Source organism: Cornus florida, unplaced genomic scaffold (assembly GCF_030987335.1).
Source record: "Cornus florida cultivar Cherokee Brave unplaced genomic scaffold, ASM3098733v1 CherokeeBrave_3.0.0_Hap2_Chr07, whole genome shotgun sequence".
Taxonomy (NCBI): domain Eukaryota; kingdom Viridiplantae; phylum Streptophyta; class Magnoliopsida; order Cornales; family Cornaceae; genus Cornus; species Cornus florida.
In genome coordinates this window covers 1,009,739-1,031,480 of record NW_026775577.1, presented here as the reverse complement: position 1 = coordinate 1,031,480, position 21,742 = coordinate 1,009,739, and the positions used below count along the sequence as shown (strand labels likewise).

The 21,742-nt window shown below is 36.8% G+C and overlaps 4 protein-coding genes across 4 annotated transcripts; 2 read left to right on the top strand and 2 right to left on the bottom strand.

The window, feature by feature from the left end:
- Nucleotides 1–1,497: 1,497 nt before the first annotated feature.
- Nucleotides 1,498–3,182, bottom strand: LOC132267393 (cytochrome P450 94B3-like). The gene has a single exon (XM_059768558.1). It carries the CDS (start codon nucleotides 3,157–3,159, stop codon nucleotides 1,627–1,629), a length of 1,533 nt encoding a protein of 510 aa, XP_059624541.1. The 5' UTR covers nucleotides 3,160–3,182; the 3' UTR covers nucleotides 1,498–1,626.
- Nucleotides 3,183–5,974: 2,792 nt separating this feature from the next.
- LOC132315651 (sulfite oxidase) lies at nucleotides 5,975–15,322 on the bottom strand. Its single transcript, XM_059813991.1, has 12 exons — nucleotides 15,176–15,322; nucleotides 13,343–13,458; nucleotides 13,179–13,241; nucleotides 13,044–13,080; nucleotides 12,815–12,896; nucleotides 9,462–9,580; nucleotides 9,259–9,354; nucleotides 8,676–8,786; nucleotides 8,455–8,556; nucleotides 7,823–7,870; nucleotides 6,832–7,044; nucleotides 5,975–6,327 (listed from the first exon to the last, which is right to left on the bottom strand). The coding sequence occupies exons 1-12, from the start codon at nucleotides 15,248–15,250 to the stop codon at nucleotides 6,211–6,213; spliced, it is 1,179 nt and encodes a 392-aa protein (XP_059669974.1). The 5' UTR covers nucleotides 15,251–15,322; the 3' UTR covers nucleotides 5,975–6,210.
- Nucleotides 15,323–16,461: 1,139 nt separating this feature from the next.
- LOC132315650 (pentatricopeptide repeat-containing protein At5g06540-like) lies at nucleotides 16,462–18,815 on the top strand. The gene has a single exon (XM_059813989.1). It carries the CDS (start codon nucleotides 16,583–16,585, stop codon nucleotides 18,023–18,025), a length of 1,443 nt encoding a protein of 480 aa, XP_059669972.1. The 5' UTR covers nucleotides 16,462–16,582; the 3' UTR covers nucleotides 18,026–18,815.
- Nucleotides 18,816–19,669: 854 nt separating this feature from the next.
- LOC132267496 (protein DUF642 L-GALACTONO-1,4-LACTONE-RESPONSIVE GENE 2) lies at nucleotides 19,670–21,659 on the top strand. The gene is made up of 4 exons (XM_059768654.1): nucleotides 19,670–19,697; nucleotides 19,826–19,975; nucleotides 20,075–20,593; nucleotides 21,001–21,659. The coding sequence occupies exons 1-4, from the start codon at nucleotides 19,670–19,672 to the stop codon at nucleotides 21,588–21,590; spliced, it is 1,287 nt and encodes a 428-aa protein (XP_059624637.1). The 3' UTR covers nucleotides 21,591–21,659.
- The last annotated feature ends 83 nt before the right edge of the window (nucleotides 21,660–21,742 follow it).

Genomic DNA, 21,742 nt, shown 5'->3' with positions numbered 1-21,742 from the left:
TGCTTGACAGCCTGATTTAATTTGACACTGACTGAGTTGTCTTTAATTGAATATACTTATGCTATGCTCGATTGCATGGAATTTGATGCAATCCAGCAGAGCATAAGTATATAATCAAATTTTTTTTTTTCATTTGTTTGACTACGTGAAACTGAAATGTTACTTTTACATCGTTCATTTATTCTAAATGCATTAGTGTCGTGTCAAGTTGCCAAGAAAGTTTAGGATAATAATCTGAAAGATGCGGCAATATTAAAGATGACTACCATTTGTTTGGTCTGGGTGTTTCACGTGGTGATGTGCATTTTTTAATGAGGTCATTCAATTCTGTTTAATTTCGGAAGAGAATATTTAATGATGAATGTGTTAATTTTTTATTAGTTGGTTTTAGAAGACTTAGACATTGATTATCTTTTTCAGGTCTTGCAGTCTTAGTTTTCTATAAAACTAAACGAATGTGAATTATTCTTGCCGATCATGGGTCTCTATTGGAGAACATATTCCTTCTTATTTAGTACTTATCGAAATAAATGTATATAAATTCGTCCTTATTTATCGGAAGGTTACATGTGAAATTATTGTCATAAACACACGCACGTGTAATCTAAGTTCAAGAACTCTAAGTGCACATGTAGATTGCATGTGAGAGGGTATAGTTGACCATAAAAATAGACCCCTGCTTAGAAAGCTTTGGCAAATAATTGAATAATAATAATAATTGATATTACATGTTAGTTTACAAACCTTTGTTGATAAACATTCAAATGCAAGTTTTAGTAGAAGAGTAATCAATTTTTGTGATTTAATTCCATCCTCTTTTTAACTTCATCTGTATTTTTTACATAAAGTTTTAAGTTGGAATAAAAGAGCATAATTATGTTAAGTAGTTTGACCGCCCTCACTATTCATTCCTAGGTCATAATTATTACGGAGGAGAGATAACCGAGTGGTTCAAGGTGTAACGTTATAACTGCTATGTAGACTTTTGTTTACCGAGGGTTCAAATTCCCTCTTCCTGCACCTTCACCCAATTTATTGATGTTACTGACCCCAATGTATCAAATAACAATGTATACCATTATTCCAACAGTTAGGCCGTTTTTTGATAATAGATTCTCTATTCCTAATTGCGATGATATAAAAAAAATACTAAAAAAGGCCGATAAGGACTAAAAATCCCCCACGATCTATGAAACATAAACGGGAGAAAAATAAAAAAATTTCCTTATTTTTCTTAACCTTATGTCAATTCACTTCGGCTAAAGGAAATTTTGCCACTATCATTATTGAACATAAATTCTATAAAAAAATAGAAAAATAAAATTTATGTAGCTGATCAAGCACGTGATTAAAAAAAAACTAACAGGTGTCCAAGCACGTGAGCTGGAATACAAGACCATAACTGAGGTAATTACTTGTGTCAGTCTCAAACCATTCAAGTCTTAGATCTCTTTTGGGCAAAGAACTTTGGACAATTTTATCTTTCAAAAATAAAAATAAAAAACTTAGAACAACTTTAATAATCCCAATTAAAATATGGAATAATGGAAACATATGCACCGTCCAACAGAAATGGTTCAGAAGGGTTGACTCGCAATAATTTTATGCATTTGTCTGGCTAGCTAGCTACCTTCCACAGGTTTGTCTCTTGTGGACAAAAACCTGGAAACCACCGGCCATGTGAGCAGTCAAGAGTGGCACAAACACTGGCTGATGCGAACCGGCCGGTCTAATCTTGAACCGATTAAGTATTGAAGCTACAACGTATGTCATTTGAGTGAAAGCCAGTTCTTTTCCAAGGCATACTCTTGGACCGGCTTGAAAAATGGGAAAATTGTATGGACATACCTTTTTTAATGCTCTCCTTCCCTCTCTGTCCGGTTTGAGAATCCATCTTTCCGGTTTAAACTCGAACCGGTCATCACCCCACAGCTCCTTCATTCTCCCCATTCCGTAAGGGAAGTAAGTCACCCTATCTCCGGCTCGGACTGGTGTACCGTCAGGCAACAAGTCGTCTGTGTCGGCGTGCTTCGAGTCCCATGCAACCGGTGGGTAGAGCCTCATGGATTCGCAAAGGCACGCTTTCAACAATGTCATGCTCTTCAGTTCTTCATAATTTGATAAACTCTCATCCTTCACAAACCCTAGCTCTTCAATCACCTCTTGTTCTACATTAGGGTTACGCGAAAGCAACCAGAAGAGCCAAGTCATTGCCGCCGAGGTAGTGTCCCTTCCCGCCATGACGAAGCTTATCGTCATGTCTCTTATCACCTCCTCATCGTGGCCGGCTAATATCATCCGGGACAGAAGATCTTCTTCACAGAGAGTACTCCCTCCTCCTGCATTGATCTTCTTTTTCTTCTCGAAAATTATCTTCATCACAAATGCATGAATTTCTTCAATGGCTTCTTTAAGTCTTCTCTCCGATCCAACTCCGAGCATTCTCTTTACCTTCCACGTCGCGTAAACAGGAGCTGCTGCTCGCTTGGCAGATATATCCGAGGCCACGTCGAAAGCTCTGGCGAGTGATGAAACTGATAGAAATGGATCTAGGCAACAAGGATCAATCCCTAACGAGACTTTACAAACAATATCGAATGTTAGTCTCCGCAGCAGCTCTTGCAAGTCCACCACCTTGTCCGTCTCCGCCGCCAACGATCCTAGCACCGGCAACAGCTTGTTTTGCACCTCTTCTTGCAATGTATTCACCACATATTCACGTAAAGACGTAGCACTGAAATCTTGGCTGACTAACTTGCGCTGGGTGTGCCAAAGCTCTCCGTCCACATTGAAGATGCCGCAGCCGAGATAGTCACCGAGAACTTCCGTGAAGGCCTTCCCTTTGGGGAAGTTGTTGAAGTTTGTGGTGAGCATGTATTCGACGTTTTCGGGGTTGGCTGTGACGATGACCCGACCAGCTCCCAACCGGCGTATCATGATTGTCTGGGTTGCTGATTCGGAGAGGAGATCGGTGTACCAGTCCAGCAGACGGTGGCGATTCTTGCAGAAGGAGACTAGGCATCCGATGATGGGGTATGTTGGTGGGCCGTGGCCGGAAAACTTACGAGATAGCCGGAACTCGCATAGAATTAGATACAGTAGGTAAAGAAGTAAGCACAGCAAAAGCAAAAGAAGCTCTAGGGAGTGCATTGTGAACATGTCCCAATTGGTGTGAATGTGAATGGTGGATATGGTAGACTAGATATTTAGACGTCTGTGGGGTAGGAGTTCAATAATAAGAAGAACATGCGTCTATGGGTTTTGATTTAGATTCCTTCTCAATGGATCCGCTCCTATGTCATTTCATGCTTGGTCGCATTTCCTACTCATATAATAATTTACATCAATCATACAACAATTATGTTACACAGAATAATAATTTTTTCATGTATTTGCATGTGTTCGCACTAGTAATATTCCAGCAGAACCTAGGCACAGAATCCCCTTCACACAAGGGGATTCGGATTTTTAGATGTCCAATTGGCTCAATCATAACTAAAAAAGGCATGAATTTGTTACTACTATTAAAAACGCTTTTATTTTAAATTGCTTCAAATTATTAAATATTATTTTTTTTTGGGTTTCCGGCAAGGGGAAAAATGGAAAATGAAAAGCAAAAAATTTTTTAGTTACAAAGAATATAAATGTTTAATACAAATTTAAGTCACATAAAGCGAGAGTGAAAGCGAATTCGAGAGTTAGAGCGAGAACGTTCCGAACGTAATAAAGCGACACTTATTGAGAAGAATTATATCACTTAGATCCAAATTATATAAAGAATTTACTTTACAAATGATCCTCATTTTGCTACAATTTATAGTCCACCTAATCTATTAAACAAAAGTGATGAAACAATATGTTTATATATATATGTTATAACTATAAATGGAATTTTGTTTCCTTCAGTCGTGCGAACTTATCAGGAACTAGCGTATTTATTAGTATAATTTATAAGCTACCAAATCTTCACATGGTTGGTCACAAACTCACAATTTCCAGGAAACAGCTTATATGAATAGTGATAACCAAAGAAACGACCTACCGCATACTCTCTCTCTCACACACACACCCCAGATATATTGGTTTTGCTTTATGGTGATAGAAAGTGGTGTGATTGAATTGCAAATTTGCGATGACCCGGATATATTCCCTATTTGTGGGTTTTTTTTATTTTTATTTTTTATTATTATTATTTTTTTTCATTCAAAGGCACAAAGTCCTATAATTAAGATGGCAGTACGGAGGTATAAAGTCAAGTTAAAAAAGACATATAAATCTTGAAGTAAAACAAATAAATTAAGAATATATTCTAGATTTATGGAAGAAACGGAGCTAACACTCTGCAAATGAAATCACTATGGGAGAACGCAGCAAACTGAAAGGTCTGGCTATCAGCACAGCCGCTCCAAAACTATAACTACAAGGCCGTTCCAAAATTACAACCACAAGGCCGTTTCGACACACAAAACCCCGCACAAAATCCAATTAAGGAAAAAAAGATCAAATTTAGGTGGGAAAAACCCAAACCGTCCTAGATCAGAGATCTAACTGGAGAAAAATAACAAATTTGTCCAGATAAATGGAAAGCATTATAAACATGAGCAGATCTAGCGGAACAAAAACAAAAAATGAAATAAAAAATACTCACGGAATGCACTTATTTAAACACACCGAATTCGAATTTATTATTACCGTGGGAGACAAGCTAGCAATTCCCCACTCCCACCAAAGGGAGTGCAGAAGAAAAAAAACGAAGGCTAATTTAGAGAGATAAAGGTAGGGAGAGGTGAGAACGTTTTCTGTCGGTGAATCAACATGTGTCGATCACCAATCATTTTTATTTGTGGTTGTAGTAGCACACTTTTACTATTAACAAACCACCAATCAGAGAAGTGCCAAAACTTGAAATGGCCCCAAATATATAACCCACCTCCGCTGGTCACTTTATTAATAATATAGGTGGCCTGCAACAAGGTGCTTATCCCGTTTGTTTAAATTATCTCACCTTAGTTCCACTTAAAATCGCCTAAACGCGTGTCCCGTCACTTCATTGCGCTTACCGTTTATGTTTTTGCGCATCACGGGTACTCACCCCATCCCCGTTTACTCCCAAATTTTTATTTATTTATTTTTATTTCTATTTATTTATTTTTTTCAAACACAATTATGCAAGCATATTATCATCTACACAAAAAGCAATATTAATAGTAGTTTAGCGTAAAATTCAAATTACAAATATTTCACCATGGTTAATTTTTACTATTTTACACATACACTACATGAGAATAGGTTAGTAAGATTAAATCTAAACGGGGTTAGGACGGTTCCCTCCCTCTCCCCAAAAAAAAAAAAAATCGTCCAAATCTCTTATACAGTACCCTAAAACTGGTTTAAACGGGACAGAACGGATAACCACCCTGCAAGATAAATTGTCATAATTCTTTCTAAGTAGTGTCGTGCGTCCACACCACGTGTATGAATTAGTAGTGCATAGATATGGAGAATCTTCCATTTTCGCAAACAGAAGCTTGATGAAATCTCAAGGATTCATACTTTGTTCAATGGTACGTTTGGATAATGAAGAAAGAGAAGAGGAGATCAAATACATTATTTATGAGGAGAAAAAAAAATAAAATAAAATAAAAATAATGATAGTGCAAGCGTGCTTGGTAAAAAACAAAAGAAGATTATTTTATTTTGAGTCTTTATAAAACTTATAAATTTTATTTAGAATATGTAATGAGACATTGACTAAAATTCCAAATACATGTGAAAAAAATTAATAAATGCTCCATAAAAGTAGGATTACACTCCGGATCAATTAAGTCCGTACCAATTTACAATAGTGTTAGATGGAATAAATATGAAATCTTAAAAAACATGTTATGATGTATGTTGTTTGTAGATGACATAGTTTTATTAGATACACTCCCAAGGAAATATTAACAACAAAGTTAAAAATCATGGAGGAAAATTTTAGAAGCAAAAGGTCAGAATATTAATAAAACTAAAACAAAGTACATAAAATTTAACTTTTTTTTTTTTTTTTTTTAAAAAAAAAAGGCTTACATGAAAGACTATTGATAACAAGATCAACAAAACAAACAGTCATCATTATTTCGAACGACAATTTTAGCACGTGCAAAACAAAAATCATTTCACATATCAAAGCTCGGACTGACCATTCTGCAGCTGAGTCCTGTAGATAGCTTACATGTTCGAGTGACCAACTCGAACATGAACTCGATGCCACGAAGTGTTCAGTATCCCTCTCAAATTCCAAATGGTTTCCACATTTTCAGGTTGTACGTTTGCAGCAGAATCCACCTGACCAATGCAGAATCACAAGGCAAATCATGAACAAAGAAATGCAACATGCAGATTTGGAGGGGATGAATGCAGTTTATTTATTTATTTATTTATTTTTTGAAAAGTCATGCAGTTTATTCCCCATAAAACTTTATGCATATGATTTTATTGTATAATTCATATACAAAAATATTAAATTGACAAATCCGAAAATTAACCAGAGTACATTCAGCTGCCACCAACTCCATAATTAAATTTCGGACAATAATAAATAAAAAAAATCTATGTTTATATTCAAGAAAACTTCTGTTCTAGGTCATGCTGGTGGCTAGTGACTAGATATTTGGATCAAGGAAAGGTTGCCGTCCTATAATTCACTCACAAATTGGGTTCGATTCAGGTTAAACTTTATTTAGCTGCGATCTATGTTCACTTAAATCCAGCCAAAACGTCACTAACTGTCTATAACCCATGTAATTTGAGATCATGCTCTGATGAGGAAAAAGAACAAATATGACATACCGCTTTAGCAACTATCTCAGCACCATGTGGAATTTCGGCCATGGCCTCAAAGAATACCCACGCCCATTTGTCACTATCTATATCAGCAATGTAGGGAGCGCCAGTCTTCTGGTATCTGGAGGCTTCCACCCAGGTTTTGCCGCCATTAATGGATACATCTACTCTCTCAATTCCACGCCCACCTCCAGACACAGCATATCCTTTGATAGTTATCTTTGCAGCAACAACAACAAAATAAGTAATTTATAAACTTAATGTGTAGGTGTTTTGAGTCCGAATCGTCTATTGTATGCCTTTTGGTGTGCTGTAGACACCAACAACACAATAAAACCAGACGTTAACCCATTATTTCGCAGTTCAATTATGTGTTTACTTTCGAAATAAGTTGTTGACATCAATACAATATTTCGAGACATCAACAAATCACATTAAATCAAGCCTCGAAATAATGTGTTGACATCTCGAAATAAGTTGTTCAATACGCTAAAGCACCATGCTGTGTACGATAGAAGATTCGAACTCAGATGTATTTCGGCCTACAACGCCACAGTGTGGCCCACCAGGACTCATTTTTATAAGTTCCTATTAAAAACTTGTGACTGAAAAAACGATGGAAATTGCTGCAAATATAATGACAAATTTTCAACGGGTAAAGGCACCATATGTCATCTTCATGTGTAAACGAACTATAGGAAATTGGATCAACAAACAATTGGCTAAATTTGCAATTAAGATTTGGAGAATTCAGTGACATTGATCACCACAAGATAATTTATGGTATGGTGGGAAAGGCTACTATAAAGATGCTTATATTCCAGTCACTTGTGATATGTAACAGATTAAGAAATTTATATTTATATGTTTATATATTATATGCATGTGAACCAAAAAAAAAAATTATATGTAGGTAAAAATGCAAAGAATAACAAATATATTATACATATATCATATATACAAAATTATCAGAACCTGTAATTGCAAATATACTGACCTTTCCATGCTTTACCACGTTCTCATCTTCTAGGGAACATATAACACACTGAAAAGCAATTCCTTAAATTATTAGTCAATAACTTATTGCCTCCGGCAACATAAACTTCTTGAAGATTTACTGCAATTTGTATCTAAACAGCTTTGCTGTTCCTAGAGTTCCCCAGTGCTAAGCCTACGGTAAATAAAAAGAAACAGACCAAACCAAATGCACAAAGCCTAAAAGCATTGCAAACTGAATGGAGGCATCGCTGCCACTTTTATTGCCCTGGAATATTTCATGCAAAACAATGGCCTATAAAACATTGGAAAAACACTTGGGGGCTATAACAAAATAAAAAATTGATTATTTGTTAGATTGAAGTTTGTTATTTGCATTAGTTTCTAAATTTAGATCAATAAAAAAATAAAAATAAAAAAGGCCAAAACAAATAAATAAATAAATAAATAAAATTTCCAGTCCCAAGTTCAAAGTAACATCCCTTTTCACATTTTGGATATCAGAACAAGACTTTCTATACTCACAAAGAGACTACAGGGAGAAGCATTGCATATCCTACCACCACCACTTCCCTCCCCCAACCCCCCCGCAGGCACCACACACACACACACACACAGAAACCAAGCATATACCTGGACGGGGAAATCCATTTGTGGCTTCCTGGTAGACCAATTGATATTTTCCCAATTAACAGAAGGTGGAAACATTTTATAGTCCTTTTGCATAAAGAAGCCCTGTTAAGCAGCAATAAGAACTCAGTCTTATAATATACAAAAAGGGGACGGTAATACTAATAATATCTAAGGGGAAGGCATAGTGATAATATCTAAAAGATAATTAACAGCCAGCCAACCTGGCATTCTTCTGCAATTATGTTGATGGAATCAAGCCACTTAACAGAACGGGCACCAATAACACCTGGGACGACTACACGCAATGGATACCCATGATCCCTGTTTAGAGTCTTTCGCAGAACAGCATAGTAAACGTAAAGTTAGGGAAGTAAATTATGAAATAAGTACCCAAAATTAGAAAAGGAGGATACTGTAATAAGATAGAAAAATACGATTTAGTCATAAAAGAAAAATACCTGTGTAAAAAGATAATGCATCAAAAAGACTAAATTATAAAATAAAAAATAAAAAAGCTTCAACAAAGACTAAATTGTTAGAATACTGCCAAAACCAGAAGACCTATTTTCAAGAGGTCCTTTGTTTGTAGAACAGTGAAGGAAGCAGGGTACCTATTTTCAAGAGGTCCTTTGTTTGTAGAACAGAAAAGGAAGCATGGTTGAGGCCGAGAGAAAAGAAAAAAGCCATGATAAAAACTATAATATGCAATTTATATAATAACCAGGGTGACTGAAAAAGATGCAGATTTTCTGACCAAATCGTACAGGGTTTGCTTTCTTTGTTTTTAAGAGGAACTTTGCTTACCTCTCCATTCATCTCATACGCAAGTAAAACATCAGCTTCAGGGTTAGTGGCCTGACATAATGGAATCGATGCCTTATATGGACCCCCATTCTCTTCCTATAATTTTAAGGAAATCATTGGGTTGACTGAAATCCACCACCAAACAGTAAAGGACAGCGAAAGATTGCAAATCCCAGAAAACAGTAAAAGTTCAAGCTGATTACCTTACACTTATCAATGCTAATAAATTCAACATGTTTTCCACCTGAGGGTGTGGCATTTGTCAACTTAGGTATCCCAATAAGTTCAAGAACATCAGCCAATTTGGCCCCACCCCAGACAGCTGAAAGGAATATGTAGGAATAAGAAATTAGGAATATATAGGAGGAAAAAGAAGAACTTTCCAGAAAATTTTTAACCACTACATAAATGGAAAGAAAAATAAAATAAAATGTATATATATGTATATTTATATATACTACAATAGACAACCTTATGAGCCACTCAACAAAGAGTATAGTCCTTCACCCATTTATAGGCAGTTATGCACATGATATGACGTATGAACACGTATGTCCAACTTAGTCGCACTTGGATAGTGAAATTAAACGCTGACCATCCAATCTTGGATCCAAATTTTTTGAATGTACTGTAACCAAAGCCCCATTCCTATTATTTACTACCACTCACTGTTTCAGCCGACGGTAAAAAAAGAATAGAAATACAATAAGCCTGCTAATCACAAAAGATAGTAAAATCACAATGTTAACACATGGAAATTTGATGACATAAGTGGGCATGGACCATTCCCCTCATGCCAAGTTATCAGTCATGGAATGCCATGTGGTACCATGTCTGATCGGCCTCCCCGTGAGGGAGAGAATCCCAGACATCTTTTGAGCCACACCACTGGGTAAACTGCACAAGGGCATGCTCATTCATGTTTTAGAAGCTCTCACTCGCCAAAGTGAGGAATGTACATTTCCTCGCAATCAATGCCCGCCCAAGGTTAGAGAGAAGGCCAGGGGCTGGGGGATCAATCCCTACTTAAAGGTCCAGTGTTTCTAAACAGCACGACTCAGCGTCCTGCTGTTGGCTTTGAGATATCTGGATGGATTGGAACGAACAGCTAGAGTTGGAGGAAGGTTAAGGCAGTCCCTTACAGTAGTCCAGCAGAGAGTTAGAGTTAATGTCTTCATTCGATACCAGGAGCTTCATGCACATGCAGGAGGTTTAATCATGACAAATCCTTCTTATCTCAGCCCCTCAGGCATGACACTTAACATGTGTCGTAGCTAGATTTGATCCACATGATCGAATGTCCACTGTATGCACCCTATATACATCCATATACCTTCTTGAATAGATCAACTACCAACAATTAATGCACTTTGAGCAATACAGCCCTTTCACTAGAATTCAAGATCCTTGGTCTCATCAATTGCCATTGACTGTCTGTCTTGCTCTATCCAAGCCACCTAGATTTCACCTAGTCTAAGCCTATCAGCCACTCCATCACATAAGTGTAGAGAAAACAGCCATCTAGACTAGACCTGTCACAATAGATTGGATTTTGATTCGAATTGGATCTGATACCTCAAATATGAATTGAATATATAATCCGTTAATGAATATTATAATCAACACAAAGTAGGGACTGCGGAGACATTACCATTAAAAAAAAAAAAAAAAAAATCAGAGGATCCATAGAGAAATTGAGGACCAAGGGCTTCCGGTTATCCTTAAGATAAGCAGACTGAAGAATCAAATGTTCCCCACAAGTCCACATAGATGTGCACATGCCTATGCACAAGTAGGTGCTTGTTGTTCACCTGGCATCTGCAACTTTACATACACACATTTACATAATCTTGGAATACACAACATTTTAATCAACTTTATTTCCATCAACATGTATGCATGCTTATGTATCAACTCAACCCAACTTGGTATGTTTTTCTCCTAACTCATCAAAACATGTACAAGCAAGAAAAGTTCAGGCAACAAGGGGCTAGCTCAAAGGGGGTATATCCCCTCAGGAGGGCTTCAAGCTTACGCAAACCACATATCAACCTACAGCACAATCAAAAACAATATATATCAAACCTAGGAGTTTCCTTCCAACCAACTTAAAAATTTGAAAATTGAAATTCTGCTCTCACAACAGGAGCATCAGCAATAGTTGTTAGCAAACCACTGATATCTCTAGCAAATCAAATATAAACAAAGGCCTTGTCCTTGTAATCATTCTCAAAAATCCTGTAAATATGTTGCCCCTAAAAATGTAAAAGTCAAACCAGTCAACAGCACACTTCTTACCATTTTAGGAAAGACTTAGAATTCAATTTAGTATGGCCCATTGAATGATTTGAATTCAACTTCCTGGAAATCTTTATAAACCATGTTTTGTTAAAGCTCTGTGCCACAAGTCTTTATTAAAGCTGCAACTTGAGCAAAGATGATCATGCATTTCAATGTCTTTGACAAAAAACACATAATAGCACTATAACTAACCCGTCAAACCATTACAGTCTAGAGTAGATGGCCTCCTCTTGATAGCCAGACAAGGAACATTTAATTTACTCAAAATAGTTTCTCTTACCAAGTCTGCGCACATTACAAGAGGTACCTATTCTTGCAAAAACACTCTAAGTGTGACCCGAAAAAAAATATCACAGAAGGCGATGGAGTCTAGATGTTATAGTTCCCTCTGTCCTTGAGAGGAATGAAAGAGGTATCTGAAAAAAAAGTTCAATTTTATAAGCCCAATTTAATTAGCTGGAGGACAAACCCATGTGTTCTTGAAAAAGAGTACTGCTGACCATGGCTTATCGACCAATCCCGGCATCATAATTGACTCTCTCTCCGTATGATTCATTCATTGGACAGAAACATGCCAATTGTCTCATATAACATAGTATTTCGTCCATTACCAAGAAATGGACAATCTAAGTGATTAAAAAAATCCATTACCCATGTTGGTCCCATTTAAGTGAGGTGCTACACGGTGGTAATTGGAGACAAGCGTAACCATCAGTATTATTTTGCTCAAAGCAATTTCTTTGAAAATTCAACTTTTCTTTTCACTCTTGTGAGTCGGCATCATACCAAGAAATGGACCCTTCTAAGTGAGGTGCTACACGGGGGTCAATTGGAGACAAACCTAACCATCGGTATTATTTTGCTCAAAGTGATTGCTCAGAAACCTCAAAATTTCTTTTCACTCTTGTGAGTCGGCATTATACCAAGAAATGGACCCCACTCAAATTGAATAAAAGGAAAAGACTACACTCAAGGAGAGGAGGGAGAGAGAGAGACTCGCTAGTGTTGATTACATAAAAATAGATTTTAGTACAACTTTTAGCCAAAAGTAATCATGAAACAGTGATAGGAGAGGTCAGTTGAGCAGTCATCATCCCCTCACGTGATTACAATTCTACACACTGACACTCACAGACCATACCACGGTAATCACATTAAGACTTTAATTGTGTCATTTCTAACATCATAAAAAATAAAATACTTGTACAGAGAGAATCAAAAGCAAAATTTTAGATCCATGATGAAGGAAACTAACCATTTCCAATAGCAGAAACATCCCATCCAACTCCTTTCACTGTTTTGGTTTTGCTCATTGCAGTCCTTCTGTTACCAGCACACTGGAAAATCAAGGCAAGTCAAGATTGGCAAGTTAATAAATCTAACCAAACAAGAAAATAAACTTGATCATACTTTGTCACAGAACTGTGGGAGAAAATTTCCAACCACAATCCCATAGGTTCAAATGTTATATAGAAAATCCATACCTGTAGGGTCGCAGTGACATTATATTTTGGAAGATTCCTGTTATTAGTGAAGCAATATAAGTACCTTATTCAAACAATTTTGCATGAAATAGTAAATTAATATCATAAAATGTGCTCCCTCATTCTATTTCTCACCAGATATCTTTCATGAACAGATCCTTGGGGTTTTCAATCAAACCAGTTATGGAAACACAATATCTGCTCAGCTAAACAGATTCTGTCAATCAGTTAAAACTTATAAAAACTTCAAAACATCACGAGGGTGTAAGGGTGTATGAAAGTAAGACAGAGCATATAACCTTTCTAAGTCATCAACTAGTGGAATTGGTCCATGGTTCCGCTTGTAGAAAAAATCCACAGGAGTCACGTAAGAGGAAATCAAGACTGAACGAGGTGGTTCAGCGTTGAAGGGCTCCTGCACCCGACATGCAAGAAAATGATAATTTCTCATTGGGTTAAAAAGATATATAAAGGTCAAGGAAAAAAAAGGTAACTCATTGGGCTGTATTGAACTTGTGAAAGATACTCCATAAAACTATAAGCATAGGCTGTTGATATTGAAGAAATGCTCCAAATCAAAATCCCCTTTGACAGTGGCATCTGTCCAATAATGTAAAGTAAAAAAATCCCTTGATGCATTTCCTTAGTCAAATACTGCCTTCAAAGAAAATTTTCCTTAAAAACAATAATCTTCCAGGTCCAGACAGGATGCTAACACTTTGACTACAAACCATCATTTAAAAGATTGTACCCTCTTCTCTGATCATAGTATCATACATTATTATTGGATAATTCTAAAGAAACTTTAGCAATAAAATTAGAAACTTGGAGAAATGCATTAGAGTCTAAAGGTTTAAATATAAGACGAACTAAAACAGAATGTATGGAATGAAAATTTAAGAACGTTATACATAGCGATAACAATTCAAAGCCAAAGCATTACTCAAAATAATTATTTTCATTATTTAGGAAAATTATACAAAAGGATGAAGAGATTGATGATGATTTAAGTAGTAGAATTGGAATAGGTTGGACAAAATGGAGGCAAGCTAGTGATGTTTAATGTGATAAAGGAATATCAAAGAAGTCAAAAGGAAAAGTATATAGGACATCTTCTATGAAGCAAAGTGTTGAGCGTTAATAAAGAATACGAATGGCACATTCATGTGGCTGAAATGTGAGTGCTAAGATAGATGCTACAAGTACCTAGAAGAGATAAAAATAATAATTAACGAGTAACGGAGAAATTAAGAGTGACACCTATTTGTAAGAAAATAAGAGAAAGAAGAGTTAGGTGGTATGGATTTATTCAGTGTAGACAGGTAGACGCACTGGTGGAGAGGAGTGAGATTGGTTTGTATAGAAGGTAAAAGATAAAGAGGTTGGCAGAAATTAACATGAAATGAAATAATAAAAAATAAATAAATAAGATTTTTAAGAGAAGTGGCTCTTAGACTTTTTTTTTTGTTTGGTAACTAAGAATCAACTCACCCACTAGCTACTTTGACTCTCGGTACGCATGCAATCATCCGCAAACCCGTTCATCATTTAAGTCCAGGCCTCACCTTTGGTGGGTCTCGACCGGGGTCCTAAGGGGAGTACCCCATGTATTTAAATACTAGTAGTATCTAAAAGGCCAAAAATCCACACAATCCATAGAAAGAAGGTTGAATCATGTTAAGATATCAGACTATTCAGGATAACTGAAATTGGGTGATCATTAAACATTTACAATTGGCATTATCAAACATGATTTCCGTTTACATTGTGTCTGGATGAAGAATATATACAGTAAAAGATAATTTAGAATTTTTACAGAGAAATTTTATATAAATCCAAAGATTCAAAATTCAAGGCCACTCAATCTGATAATCCAACAAATATAAACCCAAGAGTATAACCGAGACGGGTGTGAAGAATGAAAATCCACATAGAGAGAAACGATTGGCATAATAGAACACAACTTGATACAAAATCAAAGACTGTACTGGCTTTGGCTATTATCGAACAATGTCCGATTAAGACTTCAAATTATACCGAATCAAAAGTATGATCTAGCAAGTACTTGTGTGCATATATATATATATATATATATATATACACAAATATAGAGAGAGGGGAGAAAAAATTGCCTTGGCATTAATCTGAAGACATGGATGACGAGGGGGCTCCTGTGAATAATCAGACGGGCCTCTTACTCCCGGCATGTCTCAGCTCCTTTTCGGCTCAGATATGTTTTGCTGTGTGCGTGTGTGTGCTTGGTGTGTGCGTGTGAAAGACGAAGTTTTTGGGTTTATAAAAGTGAGTAACTGTCGTCCACAAAAATGCATTAAAATGTACAATCTCACGGCACCATCACTGCCAATGAAGGAGTTGCAAAGTGAAACCTACTTTTATTCATCTAAAAAATTAACGGTGATGATGAAGACTGTGACCATTTTGTTGGTCGAGAAGGCGTCACCTTAGCCGCTTGAGTGCCCTCGATGGCAATTTTGTGGATTCTCTAGATTGTGATGTTGTTAATTGGGATTTACTAATACAATAGTAGTAATATAAAATTGGAGAATTTGGACGACATCCAAATAGGCGTCCCAATAGCAGATAGAAATCATAGAATCCAAGAGATTCAATGTTGAAGCCATCGTATTCAACCAAAAACAACGTTGAAGCCATCGTCACCATTTGATTTTCCACCATTTGATTTTCGAGATTTTTGGTTTAGTTTGTGCTTTGTAGCAATAAATATTATTTTAAAACCCGAGCCAGCAGTCAGCAGAGGGCTTCTAAGCTCAACATATATACAGTATTTGCTAATATATGTTGAGATTTTAAATTCTAGTATAATGTCGCGCCTGTCTATGGAGGTTACGGTAGGACACTGCATGATGAGAGGAGTTTCTAGAATTGTATAGAAGATTTTAGATATATGTTTAAATGTGTAAAATATTACGAAAGTATGTGAAAGGTTTTAAAATTCTTCAGAGTTGTGTGGAGTAGATTAGAGAATTTTAGAATAGTGTAGATATGAGAAAATTATACAGAAACAGCCTCCATCGGTGAGATTGCATCTTAGCCATTCATTAGGAATGGGTACCTATAAATAGAAATATAACTTCATTTTGTAAGCATCAAATCTTATATCATGTAAATATTTTTATAAACTTAACCAAAGAATGTTCTTTATCCAACTTATTACAAAATTATGTGTGAGCATTTGTTTATTCAACAAAATTCAACAACCTTCAAAAAACTGAATTCGATCTTTATGTTTATTAAATAAATAAAAAATATGATCGCAATTTTAGAGATGGATTAAAATTCACCTTTAAAAATTGAATTCGGAGTATTAATTAAATTTCAACTATCTTTATTAGATACGGTCAAACAAAATTTTAATTGAGCCGAGCTGATGGGAGAAATTAGATGTTGCTAAAACCAAACATTGAACAATTGAATTTCAATTTATTCTTTAAAAAAGAAAAAAGAAAATTCTTTTCAGTGATTTACTAATATGGCAGCACCAAAGAAACCAAATAGCAATGTTACCGCCCAAAACAACCTTCTTCGCAAAACGGCCGCTCGCTTCTCTTCCCAACTACACATGTTTTCCTCACCCAGCACCGCGGTCAAAACCTCCACGTCTCTCTCTCCTCGCAGACAAATGCACTTCAATGCACCAACTCAAACAAATCCAGGCTCAAATGATCATCTCTGGCCGCATTCACGACAACTTCGCCGCCAGCCGATTACTCTCCTTTGCCGCTCTTTCAGATTCCGGCGACCTCGACTATGCTCTCAAGCTTTTTAGCAATACCCAAGAACCCAATTCATTTATGTGGAACACACTCATTAGGGCTCAAGCTAGTACTCCAAACCCTACAGAATCTGTGCATCTTTACATAAAGATGCGAAGGCTCGGTGTTATACCCGGTAAGCACACTTTCCCTTTTCTTCTCAAGGCTTGTTCGAATTTGCGATCACTCGAATGTTGTAAACAGGTGCATACCCATGTTTTGAAGTTCTGTTTGGAACTGGATTTGCATGTTGTTAATGGATTGATTAGGGGTTACTCTAGTACAGACAATTTGAACGATGCCCGCCAGTTGTTCGAAGAAGTTTCTGATAGAAATTTGAGCATATGGACAACTATGGTATGTGGTTATGCTCAAAACTATTGTTCAAATGAAGCGTTGTTACTTTTTGATCGAATGATTTTGGATGGGTTTGAGCCCAATGGACCCATTCTGGCTTCTGTGTTGTCTGCTTGTGCTCGATCAGGGTGTTTGGATTTAGGGAGACGGATTCATGTTTTTATGGACGAGAATGGGATTGAGGTGGGTGTGATTCTTGGGACGGCATTGGTGAACATGTATCTGAAGAATGGAGCAATTTTGATGGCTCAAAAGTGTTTCGATAGCATGCCTGAAAGGAACATTGCAACTTGGAATGCAATGATTTGTGGTTTGGCTGTTCATGGACATGCTGAAGGAGCACTCAATCTCTTTCGGAAGTTAGAGAGTGAGCAGGTTGTGCCCAATGATATCACATTTGTTGGGGTTTTATCTGCATGCTGCCATGCTGGCTTGCTTGATTTTGGTGATAAGATTTTTCATTCCATGAGAAGGGTGTATGGCATTGAGCCAAAGATAGAGCATTATGGATGTATGGTTGATCTTTTTGGGCGAGGTGGGAGGCTATTGGAGGCTGAGGAGCTGATAAAAGGAATGGCGTGGAAAACCGATGTGGTGATTTGGGGAGCTCTGTTGGGGGCTTGCAGGAACCAAGGAAATATTGAGATTGCTGAACGAGCGGTGAAAGAAATTCTTGTTCTTGAACCTCATAATCACGGTGTTTATGTTGTTTTGTCCAATATGTATGCAGAGGCTGGACAGTGGGAGAATGTTTCGAGAATGAGGAAGATGATGAAAGAAGGAAATTTGAAGAAAACACCTGGATGGAGCTTTGTGGATGGTCACAAGTAAAGTTGTGTTATTTGTGTCTCACAAGCCTCATCTGGTCAACTCAATGCAGATTCAAATATGTATGATAATGTACAGATATGATCAGGATCTCGATTAAATGAAGGAAGTGATCATGATAGTGTTTCATGTCAGATGCATGGAGTGGGAAACGATAAATCATTCTAGTTTGTGTGATTAACTACTTGATTTTTCATTGCATTCAAATCTGTTTAGTAGGGGGTAGTGCTGCCCTGCATGCAAGTGGTCTTCTTCAGCTGAAAGTTGAAAATATGCATTTGGGTGGCTTCTTTGTTGGAATCACTTGTCGAGACTCCCGCCTTCCAATCTGCATATAGACCAAAAAGAAAAACACGGTCCATATGATGATATGGCAAAATTCATTGTGCTCACAGGTGGTGAGTTTTAACGAATATCAATTTAGAATCCAGCTCCTTGCAAAAAGATTGTAATTTCTTTTTCTTGTTCATTTCTTTGTTCATGTAAATTGTTCAGCAAAATTGTTTTATGCCAATTCTTTGTATACAAGAAACTTCAGCACTTATTGGTTAAATAATGGCAGCCGCAGGTTAAAATTCTAGTACTGATTATATGTGATTTCAGCTGTTATTTGACCTTTTCTCATCTCCCAGCAAATGCCACAATAGTCAGATGCAGTCGGTCTCCTCGGCTTGAACAAATTGCCATAAAATGTTGATAGTTCTACATTTGCAAGGTATTTTCATGCTTGCCTTGCGGTCTGCTGTTGGTGTGTGCTATCGGCAGGTTAAAATTCTAGTACTGAATTCGATCTTGATGATTCATCTAATGCATCCAAAGGTAAATCCCTCGTCTTTGTCTAATGCTCAAAATACATGTTTTTCCACCGATCTAGCAGAGCAAAAAGTCACTTTTATGTTGTTCTCTTGAAAAATGCCTTTCTAAAATCATCAAATCTAAAAATCATCCTAAGTGCACAAACCGAAGATCCAACGAAAGCCAACAAAGCAATCACATACAAACATAAGACCAAAAATGGTCTACATCCACGGATGAGAAGAGATTTCACTATAATTTTGCAGAGATATCTCCTCACTATCAATGACCACCCTAGTTGTTTTTTCTACCCTACATTTCTCAACTCATGAGTTTCAACCCATAACCTTTTTGGATGATTGTTGGACAATGATTACAATTTTTTGGGGGTCAATACTTGCTTAACAAGAAATTTTCTAACAAAATATGACTCTAAAATAGAAACCTAACTAAAATAGGAATTTGAAGACACAATTTCCAACAACTGCAACCAAATCCAACTTTAAGTCTACTTGGGGTTTAGGCATAGAAGATCAAATTTAACCATCATAATTGTTTTCGGTTTTTCTTTTTCTTTTTTCGATGCAATTGGAGTCGAGCTATGCCAGATACGTTTGGGCAGGCGGTTTATGCCAAGGAGTACCCTAACTAGCCATGAGTCTGAATGAGATGAACTTCATACCAATAATAATTTTCGATGGTTGCATACAACAACCCATAGACCAATGCTTACAAAACAAAACAAAATTAAATTAAAATTAAAACATTAGACCAACATGCACTTTAAGTAATAGTGAAGAACACTGTCCAATTGAATGATGGAAAAGACTTTCCCCGGTTTAACCTATATTAATGGACGTGCGCCCCATCTTCTTCAAGGGTATGTGTAACATTTATCATTTTTTTAAAATTTTAAATGTTTTTGTCAAAACCAATACCCACTCTCTGAAGTTGAACATGTACTATTACAAAGTCAACCTGACATCTAACCATTTTTTGTCAAACCAGATGAAGCTGGCAATGATTCTGATCCCACTTCTCTGAAGTTGAACATGTACTATTACAAAGCCAACCTTACATCTACCCATTTTTTGTCAAACCAGATGAAGCTGGCAATGATTCTGATCCCACTTCTCTTCCTAGCTACTGCATCTGCAGGTAATTCGGCAATTTTTTTTTTTTTAGCTTCTCAACAGACGGTTTTTGCGAAAAAAATCTTTTGAACTATTGAAAAACAAGTCTATTTTCATTGAACAGATCTTTTACAGAATCCAGATTTTGAAGTCCCGCCATCAAACTTACCGGGAAACTCCAGTGCCCCATTTGTGCTCTTGAATGAAAACAATACGATTCCTGGATGGTCATTTGAAGGCACAGTCCAGTATGTAACAGCCGGTCCAACTGTCTTGTTACCAGGGAATGGACATGCTATAGAATTGGGTCAAGATGGCATGATCAACCAAACTTTTACTGCCAATAGCGACTTGATGCAATACCTACTGACCTTTACCCTTGCCTTGGGTGGTCAGAATTGTACAAGCAATGCCAGCCTTATAGTTTCAGCTCCAGATAGTGCCTCGGCATTTTCGTTGAAACAAAACTATGGGAAGGAAACATGGGAAAGCTATGGCCACTACTTGGGCAGTTGGGGTAATGGAGAGACCATTAACCTAGTGTTTCAAAGCCAGACAACTGAATCTGATAATGCTTCCAATTGTTGGCCTGTGGTTGACACTCTTCTGCTCAAGCCCGTCAGGACACTCCTTCAAGGCAATGGTATGTAGACTTTCATCTCATATGTCCATCATTGGGAAAACATGTATGGCCTACTTGATTAAGTTTTCTGTATTTTCTGAGAATTGAAAATCAAATTTCTGTACAAAACGTGCTTGGTTGATAGTTTCTAAAAAAACGTGTTTGGTTGACATATTCTGAGAATTGTTTCTTGAAGACTTAGTTAAAAAAATGTCTGGAAGACTGTCTTTTATAGTTCTCTGACAACAATTTTCTATTTTTGCTAAATAACAAATCAAGCAGGCTCATAGTTACCACCATTGGAACTTCAAACTAGAGAAAACATGACCAAAATACATAAGCATGCATTGAGTTCCCAATTAATGGTTGAGTTGCTTTCTTTCTAACTCAAATTTTGTTTCATTTTCAAACGAATCCTTGGAAAACAGATAATCTACTACTTAATGGTGGGTTTGAATTGGGTCCACAATTCTTGAATAACTCTAGTGAAGGAATTTTACTTGAACCAGAACCAAGTCCTGTGCAATCTGTGTTGCAACAATGGTCTGTGACAGGTACTGTTAAATACATAGACTCCAAACACTACTTTGTCCCAGAAGGCAATGCTGCAATTGAGATTGTATCAGGAGTTTCAGCTGGCATACAAACAGCAAGACCACTCTCAGAAGGTTCAGCGTATAATCTGGAATTCATGCTGGGAGATGCTAACGATTCGTGCATTGGAGATTTTACAATAGGGGTTCAAGCAGGATCAACGGTCCAAAATTTTACTCTGCTGAGCAACGGGACAGGATCAGCGAAGAAATTCTCTGTGACATTCAAAGCAGAATCGAGTCCAACTCCAATCAGCTTTCTCAGCTACACTACAAGCCAGACTCAAGATCGCGCCTTCTGTGGTCCTGTGATTGATGATGTTGTTTTGCGTGCTTCGTATGGCCTGAAACCATGCCCTTGGAATATTCTACTGATTACTTGTATTCTCATGGTAGTTCTGCAAATCAATGAAAAGCTACATTGATTAATGTAATTGGTATCGTATTAGTATTCTGACATTTTGATTCTTCTTTCACTAAAATGAAATGGAACAGATTCCTTAAAAGTAATACAATCACTCCCTTCCCTTGTTTCTCAACATGTGATTTACACCCCAAAAATTAAAAGCAGATATGT

Coding starts and splice junctions, on each gene's coding strand:
- LOC132267393 (XM_059768558.1), bottom strand. CDS start 3,159: ATGTTCACAATGCACTCCCTAGAGCTTCTTTTGCTTTTGCTGTGCTTA.
- LOC132315651 (XM_059813991.1), bottom strand. CDS start 15,250: ATGCCGGGAGTAAGAGGCCCGTCTGATTATTCACAGGAGCCCCCTCGT. Junction 13,081..13,178: donor CTGTTCATGAAAGATATCTG/GTGAGAAATAGA, acceptor CACTAATAACAG/GAATCTTCCAAAATATAATG. Junction 6,328..6,831: donor CTGAGATAGTTGCTAAAGCG/GTATGTCATATT, acceptor TGCATTGGTCAG/GTGGATTCTGCTGCAAACGT.
- LOC132315650 (XM_059813989.1), top strand. CDS start 16,583: ATGTTACCGCCCAAAACAACCTTCTTCGCAAAACGGCCGCTCGCTTCT.
- LOC132267496 (XM_059768654.1), top strand. CDS start 19,670: ATGGACGTGCGCCCCATCTTCTTCAAGG. Junction 19,698..19,825: donor GCGCCCCATCTTCTTCAAGG/GTATGTGTAACA, acceptor TTGTCAAACCAG/ATGAAGCTGGCAATGATTCT. Junction 19,976..20,074: donor CCTAGCTACTGCATCTGCAG/GTAATTCGGCAA, acceptor TTCATTGAACAG/ATCTTTTACAGAATCCAGAT.